Source organism: Pan troglodytes, chromosome 2, assembly GCF_028858775.2.
Source record: "Pan troglodytes isolate AG18354 chromosome 2, NHGRI_mPanTro3-v2.0_pri, whole genome shotgun sequence".
Classification (NCBI taxonomy): domain Eukaryota; kingdom Metazoa; phylum Chordata; class Mammalia; order Primates; family Hominidae; genus Pan; species Pan troglodytes.
In genome coordinates, this window is record NC_086015.1 from 56,753,458 (window position 1) to 56,774,501 (window position 21,044).

Genomic DNA, 21,044 nt, shown 5'->3' on the forward strand with positions numbered 1-21,044 from the left:
GCAGGAAGTATTGTTTTATTCACCACTATATCCCCAGCTCCTGGCAGAGAACCTGGCACACAGTAAACTCTAAATAAAAATCTGTTAAGTGTGCCGGGCGCGGTGGCTCACGCCTGTAATCCCAGCACTTTGGGAGGCCGAGGCGGGCAGATCACGAGGTCAGGAGATCGAGACCATCCTGGCTAACACGGTGAAACCCTGTCTCTACTAAAAAAATACAAAAATATTAGCCGGGCATGGTGGCGGGCAGCTGTAGTCCCAGCTACTCGAGAGGATGAGGCAGGAGAATGGAGTGAACCTGGGAGGCGGAGCTTGCAGTGATCTGAGATTGCGCCACTGCACTTCAGCCTGGGTGACAGAGCAAGACTGTCTTAAAAAAAAAAAAAAAATTAAGTGGCTGTAAAGGTAACATTTCATTAGAGTATTTGTGTGTGTGTGTAATTTTCAAAGATAGATATTTTTTAGTTATAGAAACTGAAAACAGGGCTGGGCACAGTGGCTCATTCCTGTAATCCTGGCACTTTGGGAGGCTGAGGTGAGTGGATTGCTTGAGCCCAGGAGTTTGAGATCAGCCTGGGCAATGTGGTGTAACCCTGTCTCTACAAAAAATACAAAAACTAGCCAGGTGTGGTGGCACACGCCTGTGGTCTCAGCTACTAGGGAGGCTCAGGCAGGAATATCACTTGAGCCCCAGAAGTGGAGGTTGCAGTGAGTTGAGATCATGCCACTGCACTCCAGCCTGACTGACAGAGTGAAACTCTGTCTCAAAAAAAACCACCTGAAAACATTTCTGGAGCAATATTTATTTTTAGAGTCCCTCGAATACAGAAGTGAAAATGTACTATTCAAGACTTGTATTTAACTTCATAAAATTTCTTTCCTAGATGGGTATTACCTCTTATTAAACAACTAATAAAATATGTGCTATATAATCATACATTTAAAACATGGAAAGACAACTAATATCTTACAGTACATGAAGACAAACTTCAGGAGACAAACATTAAATATATCCAAAAACTAAATGGACCTGGACTTTGCTTACAAATTGCTTAAATGGAAATGAAATTTGTGTTTAAGAAATGTTTTCACTGATGGAAAAATAAATCTAACAAAACCATTATGTAAAAACATACTGATTTACAAAGCCAATGTGTCTCAGTTTTAATTTGTATATACCCTAGATGAGGTTTATATTAAATGAGAATAAAATATTAAAAGTCCATCAATGTGTAGAAAAGAAATACAGCTGCTCAAGTACTAGACAGAACTTCATATTCTTTAAATCTATTTCTAGAACTGAATTGACTTTTTAAAATTTTATAATTTATCAACTACTCCTTAAGGTTATTAACAATAGCAGGAATTATGACGACATATTATGTCATTTGTTTCTCCTAATGCTTTTATCTCTACATTACAATATAAAATTTTCAATCCAGCATTTTATAGCTCTGTGTTTAAGTTAATTAGTACCTTAAAAAAATAAAATTCTAAATATAAACTTGGTGGATTAAGGCTCAGTAAACAGTAATCAAACAAACAACAGATTTGTCCTCACAAAGAGAGAATATGAAAGCCAAAGTTTTTTTTCTTTCGTGATCCTGCTTCATATTATTCTGTTCTGTCCAATTTCTTTTCTGTAGGGAAACCCCAAAGAGATATAAAAAAGAGATATAAAACAGTGGTGAGTGGCTTCCAAATGACTGTTTGCCCTTGCTTTTTAAGCCAAAATCCTCTAAAAATAGGTCTTTAATTCTGGCAGCAGATTAGGACAAATGCTCAAAAATTCATGTTTTCTTCAAAAAATTTCAACTGGCGAGCTTTCACACTGTAAGTTGTATACTTTTCACCCATGTGCTCCCGCAAACGTACCTATTTGAGAAACAAAAAGAAAATCAATCAGTATGTAGTAGGAAAAAATATTTCTGTAATCTTAGAGGAAGGGCTTTTCTAAGCATGATATCCAAGGTGGAAACCATACAGGAAAATACTAATAGTTCAGTTTACATAAAAATTTTAAACTTCAAGATGTTTCGAAAAGTCATAAGAAATTAAAGAGCAAACAAACAATAAACTAGGGAAAACATTTGCAACATTCATGCCAAAGGATTAATAGCATTCGTATATAAAGAGTTCTTTGAATCAATAAAACCCAACAATATTAGAATAGGTAAAACAAAATCAATTTCATAGATAATTCAGCAAATTCATTTATATATGTATGTAAATGTAAATCCCATATATTTACAAACTAATCATATAAATAACCACTTAGTGAAATGGGAAAAGTTCCCTTGTCCCCCTCGCAGGGCGTGCGATGGGGCTGTGGCTCGCTTCTTCAGTGCCCCACTGCTCAAACCTCTAGGGGACCATACAGACAGGCAGGCTGTGGGGCTCTGACCCCATGGTAGTGTCTAGTGGTGAATGTTTACAGCTGAAGCCCCAGTGGGTGTGTGTTACAGGGTGCTCTTTTAGTTTAGCCATCTGTAGGCAGCTTGTGTTAGCTCAATTAGACCCTTGCCCTATCGCAAGGACAGAGGGCTTTTGTATCCCAGGGTTCTTGCCTTGGTGTACCGGAAGAATCAGATCACACGTGGGCTTGGAGAATGAATGCAAGGTTTTATTGAGTGAAAGTAGCTCTCAGCAGATGCGGGAACCAGAAGGGAGATGGTTTTCCCCTGGAGTCTGGCTGCTCGGTGGACCGGGTTCTCCCCCAGCTACCCTGGCCAAACTCCACCTCGTTCTGCTGGTCGATGGCCTGCTGGCATGCTGGCATCTGTCAGTGTGCTTTTCCGCTGGCATGCTCCCCTCGACGTCCTCTCAATGTCCAGCTGCTTGTGTCTTCTTCTGCCAATGTGTTCCTCTCAACATCCAACCTCTTATCTGTGTTCCTGCGAGGGTCTCTGGGGTTTTTATAGGCACAGGATGGGGGAGTGGCAGGCCAGGGTGGTCTTGGGAAATGCAACATTTGGGCACGAACCAGCAGTGCCTGTTCTCGCCTAGGTCCATGGGCACAGATCTGAGGGTGGAGCCCTAGCCAGAGGCCACGCCCTCCCTTACCCAGTACTTCCCTGTCCCCCTTCCATATCATTAGCATACATAAAATTCAACCTGACCAGTAATAAAAAAAGTACTATGTGACATTCAATGTATGCTTGTGGAAAGAACTGTTCAAAATTAAAATAACACCTAGTATGTTAAACAGATACAATAAAACACACAGCCTAGGCTGTCTCATCCTTATGAGCAGCCTGCCCTGAATCCTCTCTCTCTCAGGGTGTACTGCCTATTCCGCACTAACTTTCAAAACATTATTTTTCTTTTGCAATAAATTATTCTATGCTGCAAAAAATAAAATAAACATATGGCCCCTATTCCTCAAAAATGTCAAAGTCAGCCAGGCATAGTAGCTCACGCCTGTAATCCCAGCACTTTGGGAGGCCGAGGCAGGCGGATCACCTGAGGTCGGGAGTTCGAGACCAGCCTGACCAACATGGAGAAACCCTGTCTCTACTAAAAATACAAAATTAGCCGGGCATGGTGGCGCATGCCTGTAATCCCAGGAGGCTGAGGCAGAAGAATCGCTTGAACCCGGGAGGCGGAGGTTGCGGTGAGCCAAGATTGCACCATTGCACTCTAGCCTGGGCAACAAAAGCAAAACTCCCTCTCAAAAAAAAAAAAAAAAAAAAAAAGTCAAAGTCAGGAAAAACAAAGGAAATGTTTCAAATTTAAAAAGACATAATTAAATATAAAATGTAATCCTGTTTGGTTCCACATCCAGCATGACACCATAAGGAGCTCTGTAAACCTCCCACCACCCTCAGTGGCCAGGTACCATGGCTCACATCTGTAATTCCAGCACTTTGCAAGGCCAAAGCGGGCTGATCCCTTGCGCTCAGGAGTTCAAGACCAGCCTACGCAACATGGTGAAACTTTGTCTCTACAAAGACTACAAAAAATTAGCCAGCTGTGGTGGTGTGCACCTGTAGTCCTAGGTACTTGGGAGGCTGAGGTGGGAGAATGACTTGAGCTGGTGAGGCAGAGACTGCAGTGAGCCGTGATCATACCACTGCACTCCAGCCCGGGCTACAGAGCAACTCAAAAAAACAAAGTCTCTGGAAACGGTGCTAAGAGAAAATGACATTCAAATTTTTAAATAAAAATTATAGGAGGCCATTGTTTTGGACTAAACTCCTGCACTACTGATGGCAGTCACAGGCCATCCGGAGCAGCTGCTACCATCGCGCTGGCAGCAGAAGGGAGGTGTGAGCGGTGATGGCAGGAGCAGCTGCAGAAGAGCAGTGGCACCACTGGAACCTGTGCCCCGCGCCCCTGAAGCAGCTGACCAGGCCACGCCCACCTTCGCATGGTCGGGACCCGCCCCCAGGCCCGGACCCTCCACCACTCCGGACACCTGCTTCAGCTGTGGGGAGGGCAAGGGGAGGAAGCAGACAGTCCCCAGAGCCCGCCCCTGGGAGCCCCGCCCAGAGCCCACTGCCCTGGAGGTTGCTAGGATGGGGCCAAGCTGTCACCTGCCGCTAGGGGAGCAGCGTGGTCGGGCGTAAAGGGGCAGGCAGAGAGGTGCCCCAAGGCAGAGCCAGGCCCGAGCGGCCCCAACTGCCCCCGCAGGCTCGGGGGTGTCTGTTCCCACTGCCTGGCCTCTCCCTATTACCCCCACCCCCAGCTCCAATCTCAGAGCGGGGTAAGCCCAGGCGCGGTCAAAGCCTGGCCAGGTGTGCGCATGTTTGGGGCAGCAATGACACACCAGCCCCCTGCCACTTTGTCCCCCTCCGGACTTTGGGCTCTAACAAGCGCAGGATGGGGAAAGTAAGCTGAGGGGGAGTGGAGGGCAGCTTGGCACTGGCCTGCACGTGTACCGTGGCATGAACAGCCTGGGCCCTGTGCAGGAGGCAGACAGGCTACTGGGCAGAAGGGGGCGGGTCCCCGGTGAGGCCCCACCTTCCGGCCAGGGAGGGAGCAAAGGCTGGGTACCAGGCTGCTAGTCCCATAGACCAGAGTGGGAACTTGTGGTGCCTTTTCTGGGCCTACCCATGGACAAATCGGCAGGTACTTCCTCCCGTTTAAGTCCCCTAAAAGCCCTGGGCTCAGTCAGAGCAGAACAGACAATGGGACGGCCAGCTGCAGAGAGGAGCTACCCTCTGCTGAGAGCTCAATACTCATCAAGATGAGTGGGGCTGAATACTCCACGAGACACCCTGTCTATGGAAAGGAGGTGCCCCCTGCAGATCTCGTCTGAGCTGTTCTCTCTCTTTTTCTGAGACGGAGCCTTGCTCTGTCACCCAGGCTGGAGTGGAGTGGCACGATCATGGCTCACTGCAACCTCTGCCTCCTGGGTTCAAGCGATTCTCTTGCCTCAGCCTGCCCAGTAGCTGGGATTACAGGCACATGCCATCGGGCCCAGCTAATTTTTTTTGGTATTTTTAGTAGAGACGGGGTTTCACCATGTTGGCCAGGCTGGTCTCGAACTCCTGACCTCATGATCCACCCACCTCGGCCTCCCAAAGTGCTGGGATTACAGGCGTGAGCTACCACGTCCAGCCTGAGCTGTTCTCTCAAAGAAACTCCTCTTCCTCTTGCTTACCCTGTACTTGTCCACATACCCCTTCCTGGTCACAGGACAAGAATTCGAGACCCATGAATGGTGAGGCTAAAAGAACTGTAAATAAACATGTTAGGAGCTGAAACATGCCCCTTTCTCACCACGTTGCATGTGAAGAGGAGAGAAGAGCTGTGGCCCTTCAAGGAGCCCAGACCTGGGAGCTCCCCAAGCCAGGGCTGTGACTTCCTCTTTGGGGCACTGTGGTTCCTGGCATCTCCAAGCTTCCCCAGTGTCCCCTGGTGCCAGCAGTGGAAGCTGCTTGAGGTGCACCTGATCTGGCCATAGCTTCGCAGAGGACCAGTACCCATGCCGGCACCTGGAGCTGCCCGCCCCGCTGCAGCAACTAGCGTGTCTGACTGCACAGTGGCTGGACCCCATGCTCACTCCTACACCCCTCGCCGCTCCATGCCTGACTCTCCCTTGGCAGGCATGGGATACAGGTTGGTAATATAGTGCAATGCCAGGCCATGGACAGAACAAGCCCAGTGGGCCCAAGTAAAACTCAGGCAAAGGCGCCATCAGCCACAGACGTTTCTGGCTGGAAAAGTGACACCCCAAAGATCTCGTAACACCAGGCCCAACTGTCCAGACTAAAAATTATAATGGAGTCACTCATGCTCACCAAACCGAAATTGAGCTGTCAAGAAATCGAGAGAATGAATTTCCCAAAGAGGCCAGTTTCAACTGACGTCGTATGAAGCTCTCTCTGTTTTAATCTTTCATCTGAAGTAACCTGATGTTAACCAATCAGCTTATTTTTCCATTATTCTATCTCCCTGTCCCCACCCTAAAATGACCAATCCACTTTTTTTCTGGAGCAACCCTATTAACTGAGACCAATCCACTTTTTGTTCTTTTTTCTTCTTTATCCAACCCCTTTTCTGTCTATAAAGCCAATCTCCTCTGCTTCACTCATTAGAACACTTATTCTATTTTATAGAATGAAGTGTTGCCCAATGCTAGAATCACAATAAACCCAATTGAGATCTTTAAACAAAATGTGTTATAATTTTGTCTTTTGACAGAAGAAACATTTATTTGAGAAAATCTAGACTTTGGTAAGAATGGTAAGAGTCAGTGGTATGCGAATCATGACCAACTGCCACCTTTCTCCATCCCGCCTAAGTGAGACAAAAATTCTACTCCAGGCCAGTGAAGGCAAGAACACAGGCCTTTGTTTCCCTGCAACTTCCAGTTCAACGGTTATCTTCTTGGGAGGGCAGGACATTGGCAGATCTCATCCTGCTGCCTGTTGTTGAGGCTACATTTCAGGAGGGTGCAGGCAAGAAGTGGGAGCTCCCTTCTTCCACCTAGCCCAGGGTACTAGGATGTAGGTTCTACTTTGGGTACAGGACTGCTAAAAATTATGGGGCCCAGGCCAGGTGTGTTGGCTCACACCTGTAATCCCAGCACTTTGGGAGACCGAGGTGGGTGGATCACTTGAGGTCAGGAGTTTGAGACCCAGCCTGGCCAACATGGTGAAACCGCATCTCTACTAAAAATACAAAATTGGCTGGGTGTGGTGGTCAGTGCCTATAATCCCAGCTACTTGGGAGGCTGAGGTAGGAGAATCACTTGAATCCAGCAGGCAGAGGTTGCAGTGAGCTGAGATCGCACCTCTGCACTACAGCCTGGGTGACAAAGCAAGACTCCATCTCAAAAAAAAAAAAAAAATTATGGGGCCCCAAATCACCTCTTCCCCAGACCATAAAGTGAAGATTCCATGTTAGTGAAATGCCAAGAAGTATGCCAAGAAGACGAGAGGCTACTGCCCCATCTCCCTCCAAAACCGGGTGCTAAGTTTCTAAAGTGGGGGTATCACTCGGAAGAGTGCCATTGTCTCCACCCACAGCTCCATAGCCATGCTCACAAACTTTGCTTGGGAATAGAAACAGGCCATAAAACAGAGCACCAAATCTCTTCCTAAATGAACTGACTTCATTTGCAACAGAATATGGAGTTAAAGCCTCAGAGTGCTTTCAAAAAGAGTGGAAGTGTAACTGAGTACCTCCACTTTAATTAAATTATTATTATTATTATTCTTTGAGACAGAGTCTCTCTCTGTCATCCAGGCTGGAGTGCAGTGGCACAATCTCAGCTCACTGCAACCTGTGCCCCCTCCCCGGGTTCAAGCAATTCTCATGCCTCAGCCTCCCGAGTAGCTGGGATTACAGGCGTATGCCACCACACCAGGCTAATTTTTGTATTTTTAGTAGAGACGGGGTTTCGTCATGTTGGCCAGGCTGGTCTCAAACTCTTGACCTCAAGTGATCTGCCCACCTCAGTCTCCCAAGGTGCTGGGATCACAGGCGTGAGCTACTGCACCTGGCCTCAATTATTTAATTATTTTTAAATTCTTTGTTTTCTCTCTCTTCTTTTCCTCCTTTTTCCCACTTCCTACTTAGCTCTTTAGAAATACAATTATAGGCTGGGCATGGTGGCTCATGCCTGTAATCCCAGCACTCTCTGGGAGGCCGAGGCAGGTTGATCACCTAAGGTCAGGAGTTTGAGACCAGCCTGGCCAACATGGTGAAACACTGTCTCTATTAAAAATACAAAAATTAGCCGAGCATGGTGGCAGACGCCAGTAATCCCAGCTACTCGGGAGGATGAGGCAGGAGAATCGCTTGAACCCGGGAGGTGGAGGCTGCAGTGAGCCGAGATCATGCCACTGCACTCCAGCCTGGGCGACAGAGTAAGACTCCGTCTCAAAAAAAGAAAAAAAAGAAATACAATTATAGCCTTTTACCTTCTCTTCATCAGACACTCCCTACAGGGGTAGTTCAACTACGTGCTTAGAAGCTCCAGAGCAGAACTCTTACACACTAGGAGGTTGTCTCGAGAGATAACAGTAGATTCACAAGCCAATGCCTGCCCACAAAGAAACCAGCAGTCACCACCTTGATCACCTGGTAGATAAGCCACCAAGCTAGCACGCAGACCCCTACAACTGCTCGCTTCCCTGCAACCCGCCATGTCCCATTCATGTTAGGCCCTTTTTTTTGAGACGGAGTTCCGCTCTCGTTGCCCAGGCTGGAGTGCAATGGCACAATCTTGGCTCACCGACCGTGACCTCCGCCTCCTGGGCTCAAGTGATTCTCCTGCCTCAGCCTCCCAAGTAGCTGGGATAATAGGCATGCCCCACCATGCCTGGCTAATTTTGTATTTTTAGTAGAGACAGGGTTTCTCCATGTTGGTCAAGCTGGTCTCGAACTCCCAACCTCAGGTGATCTGCCCGCCTTGGCTTCCCAAAGTGCTGGGCATACAGGGATGAGCCATCGCGCCTGGCCTACGCCCCCTTTAAAAGTGCTTGCTTTCTGCTCCAAAGGAGGAGTACCCTTAAAGGCAGAAAGCCTCTACTTCCACTAAGCTAAGCTTTGGAATAAAAAGTCACTTTATACCAGACCTTGCTCTTGTTAATTGGACTCTGCAAGCAGCAAGCAACTGAACCTGTGTTTTACATACAGCAGTAGAAAGGCAACTGGAAGGAGATAAGCCAATTCATTGGAGGTGTAAACTAAACCATAGGGTGGGCTAGTTTGCAGAGACGATTACAAAGCTGGGAGGAGGCCTCTTGGGGTCAGAAAAAAATCTCAGATACTGACATTGGAGTACAAGACCAGCCTGACCAATATGGTGAAACCCCGTCTCTACTAAAAATACAAAATTAGCCAGGTATGGTGGCACGCACCTGTAGTCCCAGTTACTTGGGAGGCTGAGGCAGGAGAATCACTTGAACCTGGGAGGCGGAGGTTGTAGTGAGCGAAGATCACGCCACTGCACTCCAGCCTGGGTGACAGAGTGAGACTCTGTCTCAAAAAAAAGAAAAAAAAAAAAAGATTTCAAAGTAGCCATTATAAATATGTTCAAAGAACAAAAGGAAACCATAATTTAAAAAGTAAAGGAAGGTATAATGACAGTGTCATATCAAATAGAGAATATTAAGAAACAGAAAAAAATTATTAATTAAAAGACCCAAATGGAAATTCTAGAGCTAAAAAGTACAATAACTGAAAAGAAAAATTCACTAGAGGGGCTCAACAGCATACTTACACTGGCAGAACAATTAGCAAGCTTGGAACAGACCAACAGAAATTATGCAATCCAAATAATGGAGAAAAAGCTAAAATGAAAAATGAACAGAGACTCAGAGAAATGAAGGGCACCATTAACTGCACCAAATATGTATAAAGAAAACACCAGCAGAGGAGAGACAGGAGCAGAAAAAAGCCTAGGCTTGGTGGCTCACACCTGTAATCCCAGCACTTTGGGAGGCCGAGGTGGGCGAATCACTTGAGGTCAGAAGTAAAAGACCTGCTTGGCCAACATGGTGAACCCCCGTCTCTACTAAAAATACAAAAATTAGCTGGGCGTGGTGGCATATGCCTGTAGTTCTGGGTACTTGGGAGGCTGAAGCAGATGAGTAGCTAGGACTACAGACAGCTAGGACTACAGACACACACCACCATGCCAAGAACCCAGGAGATGGAGGTTGTAGTGAGCTGAGATCGCACCACTGCACTCCAGCCTGGGTGACAGAGCAAGACTCTGTCTCAAAAAAAAAAAGAAGCAGAAAAAAAAATTTTTAAGAAATAATGCCTGAGTACTTTACAAATTTATTGAAAAACATTGATCTACACGTCCAAGAAGCTAAATGAACTTCCAAGTAGGATAAACTCAAAGAGATCCACAGACAGACACATTAAGGTTAAAGTGCTGAAAGTCAAAAACAGAGAAAACCTTGAAAGCAGCAAGCATGAAAATAACTCATCAGAAGGCAACACCAATAACATTCACAGCTAACATCTCCTCATAAACAATGGAGGCTAGAAGGCAGAAGGATAACATTCGAAGTGCTCCAAAAAACTGTCAAACAAGAATTCCATATCTAGCAAATCTATCATTCAAAAATAAGGAAATTCCCAGATAAACAAAAGCAGAGAATGTGTGGCTAGCAGACCCACATTACAGGAAAACGAAGTGAAGTTCATCAAGCTAAAAGGATGAGACCCTACACAATAACTCAAAGCAATGTGAAAACACAAAAGAGTGCTGGTAAAGGTAATTATAAAACACAATACAAACAGATTTTGCCTCTCCTTAACTAATCTGAAAAGCTACTGTATGAAACAATACTATAGAAGATGGCAGAGTAAGAAGCATCAGGAATTCATCTCCTCACTCAAGCAAAAATTGTATCTCTTCACTCAACCAGAAATTGTACTGACAGAATCTCTTTTACATAACTATTTAAAAACTCTGGATTCTCTTGAAGGCTGGAAACATCTGGGGGAAGTCTTAGAAGCTAAATTGTGGTTCACTTCAGCCCCAAGCACTCTGCACCCAGTGGCAGACAGTCATGCTGTTCCTGAAGCAGCTTGCATGCTGCTTGCAAGAACCAGGGTAGGCAATAAGAAACCAGTCCTCCAAGTATCAGGGATCTCTACTGATAGCTGATTGCTGCTTCTGATCACTGAAGTACAGATATAGAAGCAGGAAACCAATGTTGCAACCATCACTGACACTGTTGCAAACCTCCCTCCCTCTAGCTGAAGTGACTTCCTGGGGATTTAAAAGGCTGGTGCCTTTATTTCTCCCCACTTTATTTTTTTTCTTTTCCCCCTTTTGGGGGCCATACATTGAAGGAGCAGGATGTTCCAAAGCCACTGGGCACGGTGGCTTATGCCTAGAATCCCAGAACTTTGGGAGGCCAAGGCAGGAGAATTGCTTGAGCCCAGGAGTTCAAGACCCGCCTGGGCAACATAGGGAGACTCTGTCTCTACCAAAAAAAAAAAAATTTTTTTAATTAGCTAAGTGTGGTGGGGCACGCCTGTTGTCCAAGCTACTAAGGAGGCTGGGACAGGAGAATTGCTTAAGTCCAGGACGCAGAGGCTGCAGTTAGCTGTGATTACACCATTGTACTCCAGCCTGGGTGACAGAGCAAGACCCTGTCTCAAAAAAAAAAAAAAAGTAACCACATTTACAGGGGAATTTGGAAAGTTACCATGCATGTACATGCCCAGGGGAAAACACAGATTCAGACATGAGAAGGACCTTAAGTTTATACCTGTGACTAATCCCTGGTGATAGTGACAGGAGGTGGCCAAACACCTAGGCAGATGGGGCAGGTTCCCAGTAAAACCCCACCTTCAAGCCAAATCAGCCCGAAGGCTGAAAGACCAGACTGCTGGTCCTGGATGAAACCTGTGATCCAGAGTGGGAACTTCTGTTCCTCTTTGCTCGCCCTTTCCCAATTGATACTTTCTGAATAATGCCTTTTAACCAATCGAATGTTGCCTTTTCTAATACTACCTACAGCCTACCCCTCCCCTATTCTGAGCCCATAAAAAGCCCTGGACTCAGCCATATTAGGGGGACTTCCCCACCTTAAGGTAGGGGGACCACCCTCGCATCCCCTCTCTGCTGATAGCTGTTTCATCACTCAATAAAATTCTTCTCCACCCTCCTCACCCTTCAACATCCAGCGTATCCTTATTCTTCTTGGGCAAGGTCTGAGAGCTCAGAAACTGCTGAACGTGGGTACAAGCTATAACACAAGTGAGCTGGGGCACACCAGCATGGCTGAGCGAGGCCTGGGTGGGGCATGGCCAGCCAGAGGTCCCTGGCTTGCAAAGTGACTGAGAAGTAAATCCTACATCACTGGCATGGAGGACCCCTAAATTATCACATGATAAAAACTCAAATGTCCAGTTTGAAAACAAAAACAAAAAACCACAAGACATAAAAAATAAGTATGGACCATTCAAAGGAAAAAAACAAAAGAAATCAATAGAAATTGTCCCTAAGATCAGATGGCAGACTTATTAGAAAATGATGTGGCCGGACACGGTGACTCACGCCTGTAATTACAGGACTCTGGGAGGCTGAGGCAGGCAGATTGCTTGAGGCCAGGAGTTTGAGAGCGGCCTGGGTAACATGGCGAAACCCCGTCTCTACGAAATGTACAAAAAAAATAGCTGGGTGTGGTGGCATGCTCCTACAGTCCTGGCAACCTGGGAGGCTGAGGTGGGAGGATGACCTGAGCCCAGGCTGCAGTGAGCCATGACTATTCCATTGCCCTCTAGCCTGAGCGACAGAGCGAGACTCTGTCTCAGAAAAAGAAAGTTATGTAATTATGTGGCCAGGCATGGTGGCTCACACCTGAAATCTAAGTACTTTGGGAAGTCAAGGCAGGAGGATTAGTTGAGACCAGGTGTTTGAGACCAGCCTGGGCAACATAATGAGACCCTGTCTCTACAAAAAAATTTTAAAATTAGCTAAGTATGGTGGCATGTGCCTGCAGTTCCAGCCACTTGAGAAGCTAAGGCGGGAGGATCACTTGTGCCCAGGAGTTTGAGGCTGCAGGGAGCTATCACTGCACCACTGCACTCCAGACAGAATGAGACCCTGTCTCAAAATAAAATAAAATGATGTATAAATAAAACAAATATCAGTAAAGAGAAAGACATAAAAAGAAAAAAAGAATTTTTTTTTTTGAGATGGAGTCTTGCTCCATCACCCAGGCTGAAGGGCAGTAGAACCTGTGACCTCCATCTCCTGGGTTCAAGCGATTCTCGTGTCTCAGCCTCCTGAGTAGCTGGAATTACAGGTGCATGCCACCGTGCCTAATTGTTGTACTTTTAGTGTAGACGGGGTTTTACCATGTTGGTCAGGCTGGTCGAACTCCTGACCTCAAGTCATCTGCCTGGCTCAGCCTCCCAAAGTGCTGGGATTACAGGCATGAGCTACCATGCCCGGTCTGAAAAAAAGAAATTCTGAAGATGAAAAGTACAACTTTTCAATAACTGCAATGAAAAAGCAGATCTGAGCAAGGACAAGAAAGAAATAGTGAACTTGAAGGTAGGATAATTAAAAGTATCAAGTCTGAAGAACACGAAGAAAAAAGACTACAGAAAGTGAACAGAGCTTAAAGGACCTATAGAACACCATCAAGCAGCCCAACGTAAGCAATGTGGGAGTCCCAGAGAAAGAGGAGAGAGAGGGGATCAGATAAATGATCTGAAGAAATAATAGCTGAAAAATTCACAAGTTTGATGAAAGACAAATATTTAAAAGACAAAATAAATATAAACATCCAAGAGGCTCAACAAACTCCAAGTAGGATGAACTCAAGAGTCTACACTGAAATACATTATAATCAAACTGTAAAAAGACACAGCCAGGCTTAGTGGCTCACACCTGCTATCCTAGCACTTTGGGAGGCCACGGCGGGTGGATCACTTGAGGTCAGGAGTTCAAGACCAACCTGGATGACATGGTGAAACCCTGTCTCTACTAAAAATACTAAAATTAGCCCCATGTGATGCCACATGCCTGTGATCCCAGCTACACAGGAGGCTGAGTCACAAAAATTGCTTGAACCCGGGAGACAGAGGTTGCAGTGAGCCAAGATGGCACCACCGCACTCCACCCTGGGGACAGTGAGACTTTGTCTTAAAAAACACACACACACACACACACACACACACACACACACATACAAAACTGTCAAAAGACAAAGACAAAGAGAGAATCCTGAAAACAGCATGAGAGAAGCAACTTATCACATACAAAGGATAAGATTACCAATGGGTTTTTTCATCAGGAACTGTGGAGGCCAGAAAGCAGTGGGCTAATATATTCAAAATGCTAAAAGAAAAAATACCAAGAATACTGTATCTGGCAAAAATGCCCTTCAAAAGTGAGGGAGAAATCAAGACATTTCCAGATAAATCTGATTAACACTAGATCTTCCCTATCAGAAATATTCAAGGGAATTCTGTGGGTTGAAAGGAAATGACAATAAATAACTTGAAGCTTTATGAAGAAAGAAAAATCTCTAAAAACAGATTAATCAAATCAATAGGAACAGACAGGAGAATGGTGTTTACCAGAGGCCAAAGGGTGGGGAGAATGGGCAGGTGTTGGTCAAAGGGTACAAGGTTCAGTTATACAGCAGGAGTAAGTATTTTGAGATACATTGCACAACATGGTGACTACATTTAATAATAATGTATTACATATTTCAAAATTGCTAAGAGAATTTCAAATGTCCTCATCACAAGAAAATGATAAATACTTGAGGTGACAGATATGTTGATTAGCTTGATTTAATCAAAACACATTGTATACATATATCAGAACATCACATTGTACTCTATAAATATGTACAATTATGATTTGTTGATTAACAATAAAAAATATATTTGTAAAATAAATACCTTTGGTAAAGATAAACAGATGGGCAACTATAAAAGCTAGTATTATTGTAACAATTATTTGTAATTTTTTTTTGTTTTCTACAAGATTTAAGAGGCTAATACATTACAAAACAATTAGACTAAAAGCTAATATTACTGTAACTTTGGTTTGCAATTCCACGTTTTGTTTTCCATATAATTTAAGAGACTAATGCATTTTAAAAACCAATTTTTTAGATCCTGTTTTTAAACATATAATGTACAGGCCGGGCGCTGCGGCTCACGCCTGTAATCCCAGCACTTTGGGAGGCTGAGGCGGGTGGATCACGAGGTCGGGAGATCGAGACCATCCTGGCTAACACGGTGAAACCCCGTCTCTACTAAAAATACAAAAAAAAAATTAGCCGGGCATGGTGGTGGGCCCCTGTAGTCCCAGCTACTCGGGAGGCTGAGGCAGGAAGATGGAGTGAACCCGGGAGGCGGAGCTTGCAGTGAGCTGAGACTGTGCCACTGCACTCCAGCCTGGGCAACAGAGCAAGACTCTGTCTCAAAAAAAAAAAAAAAAAAAAAAAAAAACATATAATGTACAAAGATATACTTTTGTGACATCAATAACTAGAAGGATTTGGGGCAGAGCTGTTAAAAGGGTAGAGTTTTTGTATGTTATTGAAGTTACGCTGGCATAAATTCAAACTAGAGTATTATAATTTTAGGACATTAAATATAATCTCCATGGTAACCACAGAGAAAACAGTTACAGGACATGTTACATATTATATTAAAATTTTTCACTACAAAAAAAAATCAACTAAACACAAAAGAAGACAGTAATGCAGGAAATAAGCAATTAAAAAACTATAATGCATACAGAACATAAATTAGTAAAATAACATAAGTCCCTCCTTATCAATAATTACTTTAAATGTAAATGGATTAAACTCTCCAAAGATAGAAATTGGCAGAATGGATTTAAAAAAACACAGAATCCACCTATATGCTATCTATAAGAGACTCTATATCTAAAGACACAAAAAAATTGCAATTAAAAATTTTGAAAAAATATTCCACATAAATTGTAACCAAAGGAGATTAGGGATGGCCTTACAAATATCAGACAAAATGTCTTTAAATTAAAAAAAGGTTATAAGAGACAAAAAAGGAGACATATACAGCAAGAAGATTAGAACAATTATTAACATTTATGCACCTAAATGTACAAATGAGGATATTGATGGTTTGTTTTTAGGTGTAAAAAACAAACCATGACTAATAGTTGCAGACTTCAATACCCCTCTCTCAATAATGGATAGAACAACCTGGCAGAAGATAATTAAGAAAATGGAGGACTTGGGGCTGGGCGCAGTGGCTCACACCTATAATCCCAGCACTTTAGGAGGCCGAGGCAGGTGGATCACAAGCTCAGGAGATTGACACCATCCTGGCTAACACGGTGAAACCCTGTCTCTTCTAAAAATACAAAAAAATTAGCTGGGCATGGTGGCGGGCACCTGTAGTCCCAGCTACTCGGGAGGCTGAGGCAGGAGAATGCTGTGAATCCGGGAGGCAGAGCTTGCAGTGAGCTGAGATCACACCACTGCACTCCAGCCTGGGCAATAGAGCGAGACTCCGTCTCAAAAAAAAAAAAAAAAAATTCAGGACTTGGCTGGGCACAGTGGCTCACACCTGTAATCCCAGAACTTTGGGAGGCTGAGGCGGGTGGATCACAAGGTCAGGAGTTCAAGACCTGCCTGGCCAAGATGGTGAAACCCCGTCTCTACTAAAAATACAAAAATTATCTGGGCGTGGTGGCAGGTGCCTGTAGTCCCAGCTACTCGAAGGCTGAGGCAGAGAACTGCTTGTACCTGGGAGGCAGAGGTTGCAGTGAGCTGAGATGGCGCCATTGCACTCCAGCCTGGGTGACAGAGCAAGACTCCGTCTCAAATAAATAAATAAGAGGACTTGAACAATGCAGTAAACCAACTAGATCTAACAGGTATCTAAAACTTTTTTTTTTTTTTTTTTTTCTGAGACAGAGTTTCACTCTTGTTGCCCAGGCTAGAATGCAATGGCTCGATCTTAGCTCACCACCACCTCTGCCTCCCGGGTTCAAGCGATTCTCCTGCCTCAGCCTCTCTGGTAGCTGAGATTACAGATGTGTACCACCATGCCCAGCTAATTTTGTATTTTTAGTAGAGACAGAGTTTCACCATGTTGGTCAGGCTGGTCTCGAACTCCTGACCTTGGGTGATCCACCGGCCTCAGCCTCCCAAAATGCTGGGATTACAGGCGTGAGCCACTGCGCCTGACCTACATCTAAAATTCTTTACCTAACAACAGAATATGCATTCTTCTCAAGTGCACATGGGTCATTCTCCAGGACAGACCATACTATAGACCACAAATTGTCTCAATAGACTTTAAAGAAAAGATAGCACACATAATATCTTCTCCAACCACAGTGGGATGAAGTTAGAAATCAGTAACAAGGAAAACTAAAATTCCCAAATTTGTGGGAACCAAATAACACTTTTTGTTTTTGAGATGGAGTCACCCAGGCTGGAGTGTGGTAGTGTGACCTCGGCTCACTCCGACCTCCACCTCCCAGGTTCAAGCAATTCCGCCTCAGCCTCTTGAGTAGCTGGGATCACAGGTGCCCAACACCACAACCGGCTAATTTTTGTATTTTTAGTAGAGACAGGGTTTCACAGGTTGGACGGGCTGGTGTGAACTCCTGACCTCAAGTGATCCACCCACTTCGGCCTCCCGAAGTGCTGGGATTACAGGCATAAGCCACTGTGCCCAGTCTAAATAACACACTCTTAAGTCACCAATGGATCAAAGAAGAAATCAAAAGGAAAATTAGAAAATACTTAGAGACAAATGAAAATAAAAAACAATATACTGAAACTTTTGGAATTCGGCAAAAGCAGTGCTAAGGGGGGAATTTATAGCTGTAAACACTTACATTAAAAAAGAAAGATCTTGGGCTGGGCACAGTGGCCAATGACTGTAATCTCAGCACTTTGGGAGACACAGATGAGAGGATTGCATGAGGTCAGGAGTTCGAGACCAGCCTGGGCAATATAGACAGACCTTGTTTCTACAAAAAATTTAAAAAATTAAGGTGCCAGGCATGGTAGCTCACACCTGTAACCCCAGTACTTTAGGAGGCTTACACAGGCGGATCACTTGAGCCCAAGGGTTCAAGACCAGCCTAGGGAACACAGTGAAAGCCCATCTCTACAAAAAGTACAAAAATAATTAGCTGCACGTGGTGCCCCACACCTGTAGTCCCAGCTATTCTAGAGGCTGAGGTGGGAGGATCACTTGAGCCTGGGAGGTAGAGGTTACAGAGAGCCAAAATTGTGCCACTGCACTGTTGCAGGAAGTCAGGGACTCTAAACAGAGGGACTGGCTGGAGCCATGGCAGAGGAACATAAATTGTGAAGATTTCATGGACATTTATCAGTTCCCAAATAATACTTTTATAATTTCTTACCCCTGTTTTACTTTAATCTCTTAATCCTGTTATCTTCATAAGATGAGGATGTACGTCACCTCAGGACCACCATGATAATTGTGTTAACTGTACAAATTGATTGTAAAACATGTGTGTTTGAACAATATGAAGTCAGTGCACCTTGAAAAAGAACAGAATAACAGCGATTTTCAGGGAACAAGGGAAGACAACCATAAGGTCTGACTGCCTGAGGGGTCGGGCAAAATAGAGCCATATTTTTCTTCTTGCAGAGAGCCTATAAACAGACATGCAAGTAGGGAAGATATCACTAAATTCTTTTCCTAGCAAGGAATATTAATAATTAATACCCTGGGGAAGGAATGCATCCCTGGGTGGAGGTCTATAAACGGCTGCTCTGGGAGTGTCTGTCTTATGTGGTTGAGATAAGGCCTGAAATATGCCCTGGTCTCCTGCAGTACCCTCAGGCTTGTTAGGGTGGGGAAAAAACTCCACCCTGGTAAATTTGTGGTCAGACCGGTTCTCTGCTCTCGAACTGTGTTTTCTGTTGTTTAAGATGTTTATCAAGACAATATGTGCACAGCTGAACATAGACCCTTATCAGTAGTTCTGATTTTGCCCTTGTCCTGTTTCCTCAGAAGCATGTGATATTTGTTCTGCCTTTTGCCCTTTGAAGCATGTGATCTTTGTGACCTACTCCCTGTTTGTACACCCCCTCCCCTTTTGAAATCCTTAATAAAAACTTGCTGGTTTTAGGCTCAGGTGGGCATCACGGTCCTACCGATATGTGATGTCACCCCCGGAGGCCCAGTACAAAAATTCCTCTCTTTGTACTCTTTCTCTTTATTTCTCAGCTGGCCGACACTTATGGAAAATAGAAAGAACCTACGTTGAAATATTGGGGGTGGGTTCCCCCAATACTGCACTCCAGCCTGGGGGATGGAGCAAAAGCCTGTTTCAAATATTTTAAATTAAAAAAAAAGGGCGGGCACGGTGGCTCACACCTGTAATCCTAGCACTTTGGAAGGCCAAGGTGGGTGGATCACCTGAGGTCAGGAGTTCAAGACCAGACTGGCCAACATGGTGAAACCCCATCTCTACTAAAATACAAAAATTAGCCAGGCATGATGGCGGTTGCCTGTAATCCCAGCTACTTGGGAGGCTGAGATGGGAGAATCGCTTGAACCCGGGAGATGGTGGTTGCAGTGAGCCGAGATCATGCCACTGCACTCTAGCCTGGGCGGCTGAGCAAGACTCTGTGTCTCAAAAAAAAAAAAAAAGATTGCTTCACTTGACTAGCCAAAAAAAACAAAGACTCAAATTACCAAAATAAGAAATTAAAATGGATACATTACTACCAGCTCTACAGAAATAAAAAGAATTGGGTGGGCATGGTGGCTCATGCCTGTAATCCCAACACTTTGGGAAGCCGAGGTAGGTGGATCACGAGGTCAGGAGATCAAGACCTCCTGGCCAACACGGTGAAACCCCATCTCTACTAAAAATGCAAAAATTAGCTGGGTGTGGTGGCGTGTGCCTGTAATCCCAGCTACTCGGGAGCCTGAGGCAGGAGAATCCCTTGAAACCGGGAGGCAGAGATTGCAGCAAGCTGAAATTGCGCCATGGCACTCTAGCTTGGTGACAGAGCAAGACTCCATCTCAAAAATAAATAAATAAAATAAAAAAGAATTGTAAGAGAACTATGAACAATTGTATGCCAACAAGTTTCATAAACCTAGATGAAATGGACACATTCCTAGAAACATAAAACCTACTGAGACTGAATCACAAAGAAATAGAAAATCTGAATAGAACCATAACTAGTGTAAGGAGAATGAATCAATCATCAGCAAACTCCCAAAAAGGAAAGTTCCTAGACCTGATGGCTTTGCTGGTGATTCTACCACACATTTGGAGAGGAACTGATGCCAATCCTTCTCAAACTTTTCCAGAGAGTTGAGGAGGAAGGGGTAATTCCTGGTTCATTTTATGAGGCTGACGACAATGCCCTGGTGCTGGGGCCAGACAGGGACACTACAGGAAAAGAGAAATGCATATGAATATCCCTTATGAACATTCATTCGAAAATCTTTAACAAAATCCAGATGATTAAAGTATTTTTTCACCTCTGTTCATGAGAGATATTGATCTGATATTTTTTCATGTAGTGTCCTTGTTGAGTTTTGATGTCAGAGTTGTGCTGGTTTTGTGGATAAGGTGGGAAGTATCCCCTCTTAAAGTATTCTGGAAGACTTTATGCAGGATTGGTGTTCTTTCTTTCTTAGATGGTTGGAAGAATTCACCAGTAAAGCATCTGAGCATGGAGCTTTCTTTGTGGGCCAGTTTAACATTTTATGTCTCAGCTTTGTGTAAATGCTTAGGATAGTCAAACTCAGAGAGACAGAAAGTAGATGGGTGGTTGCCAGGGGCTGGTGGGGGCAGGAAATGGGGAACTATTGTTAAATGGGTGTAGAGTTTCAGTTTTGCAACATGAAAAAAGTTCTGATGATAGATGGTGGTGAATGTTGTACAACAATGTGAATGTACTTAATACCACTGAACTGTATGCTTTAAAATGGCTAAAATGGTATATTTTATCTCCATTTTATTACAATTTAAAAAAATGTATATATTGTTGAGCCTATAACACATAGAAATGTAATATATTTGCCAATAACAAAACAAAGGAGGTAAGTGGGAGCAAAGCTGTATTAGGCTACAGAAATGACTCCACATGGAAAGT

General features: G+C 44.4%; 1 protein-coding gene across 10 annotated transcripts in view; it reads right to left on the minus strand.

Annotated features, from left to right (window-relative positions):
• Positions 1-787: 787 nt before the first annotated feature.
• The window catches only part of NEK4 (NIMA related kinase 4), a 63,699-nt gene continuing 43,442 nt past the window's right edge, over positions 788-21,044 (minus strand). For 5 of the 10 annotated variants that reach the window (XR_010155603.1, XM_516519.9, XM_054681976.2 and 2 more), the window contains one exon: positions 788-1,875. Coding sequence is in view for 5 of the 10 variants with exons in the window: in XM_516519.9 (XP_516519.8) it covers positions 1,783-1,875 (93 nt within the window). In the remaining 5 variants the exon portion in view is untranslated. Of the gene's footprint in view, positions 1,876-18,322; positions 18,464-20,172; positions 20,336-21,044 lie in introns of those variants that run through there. The other 5 variants (XR_010155601.1, XR_010155604.1, XR_010155600.1 and 2 more) reach the window with 2 other exon arrangements.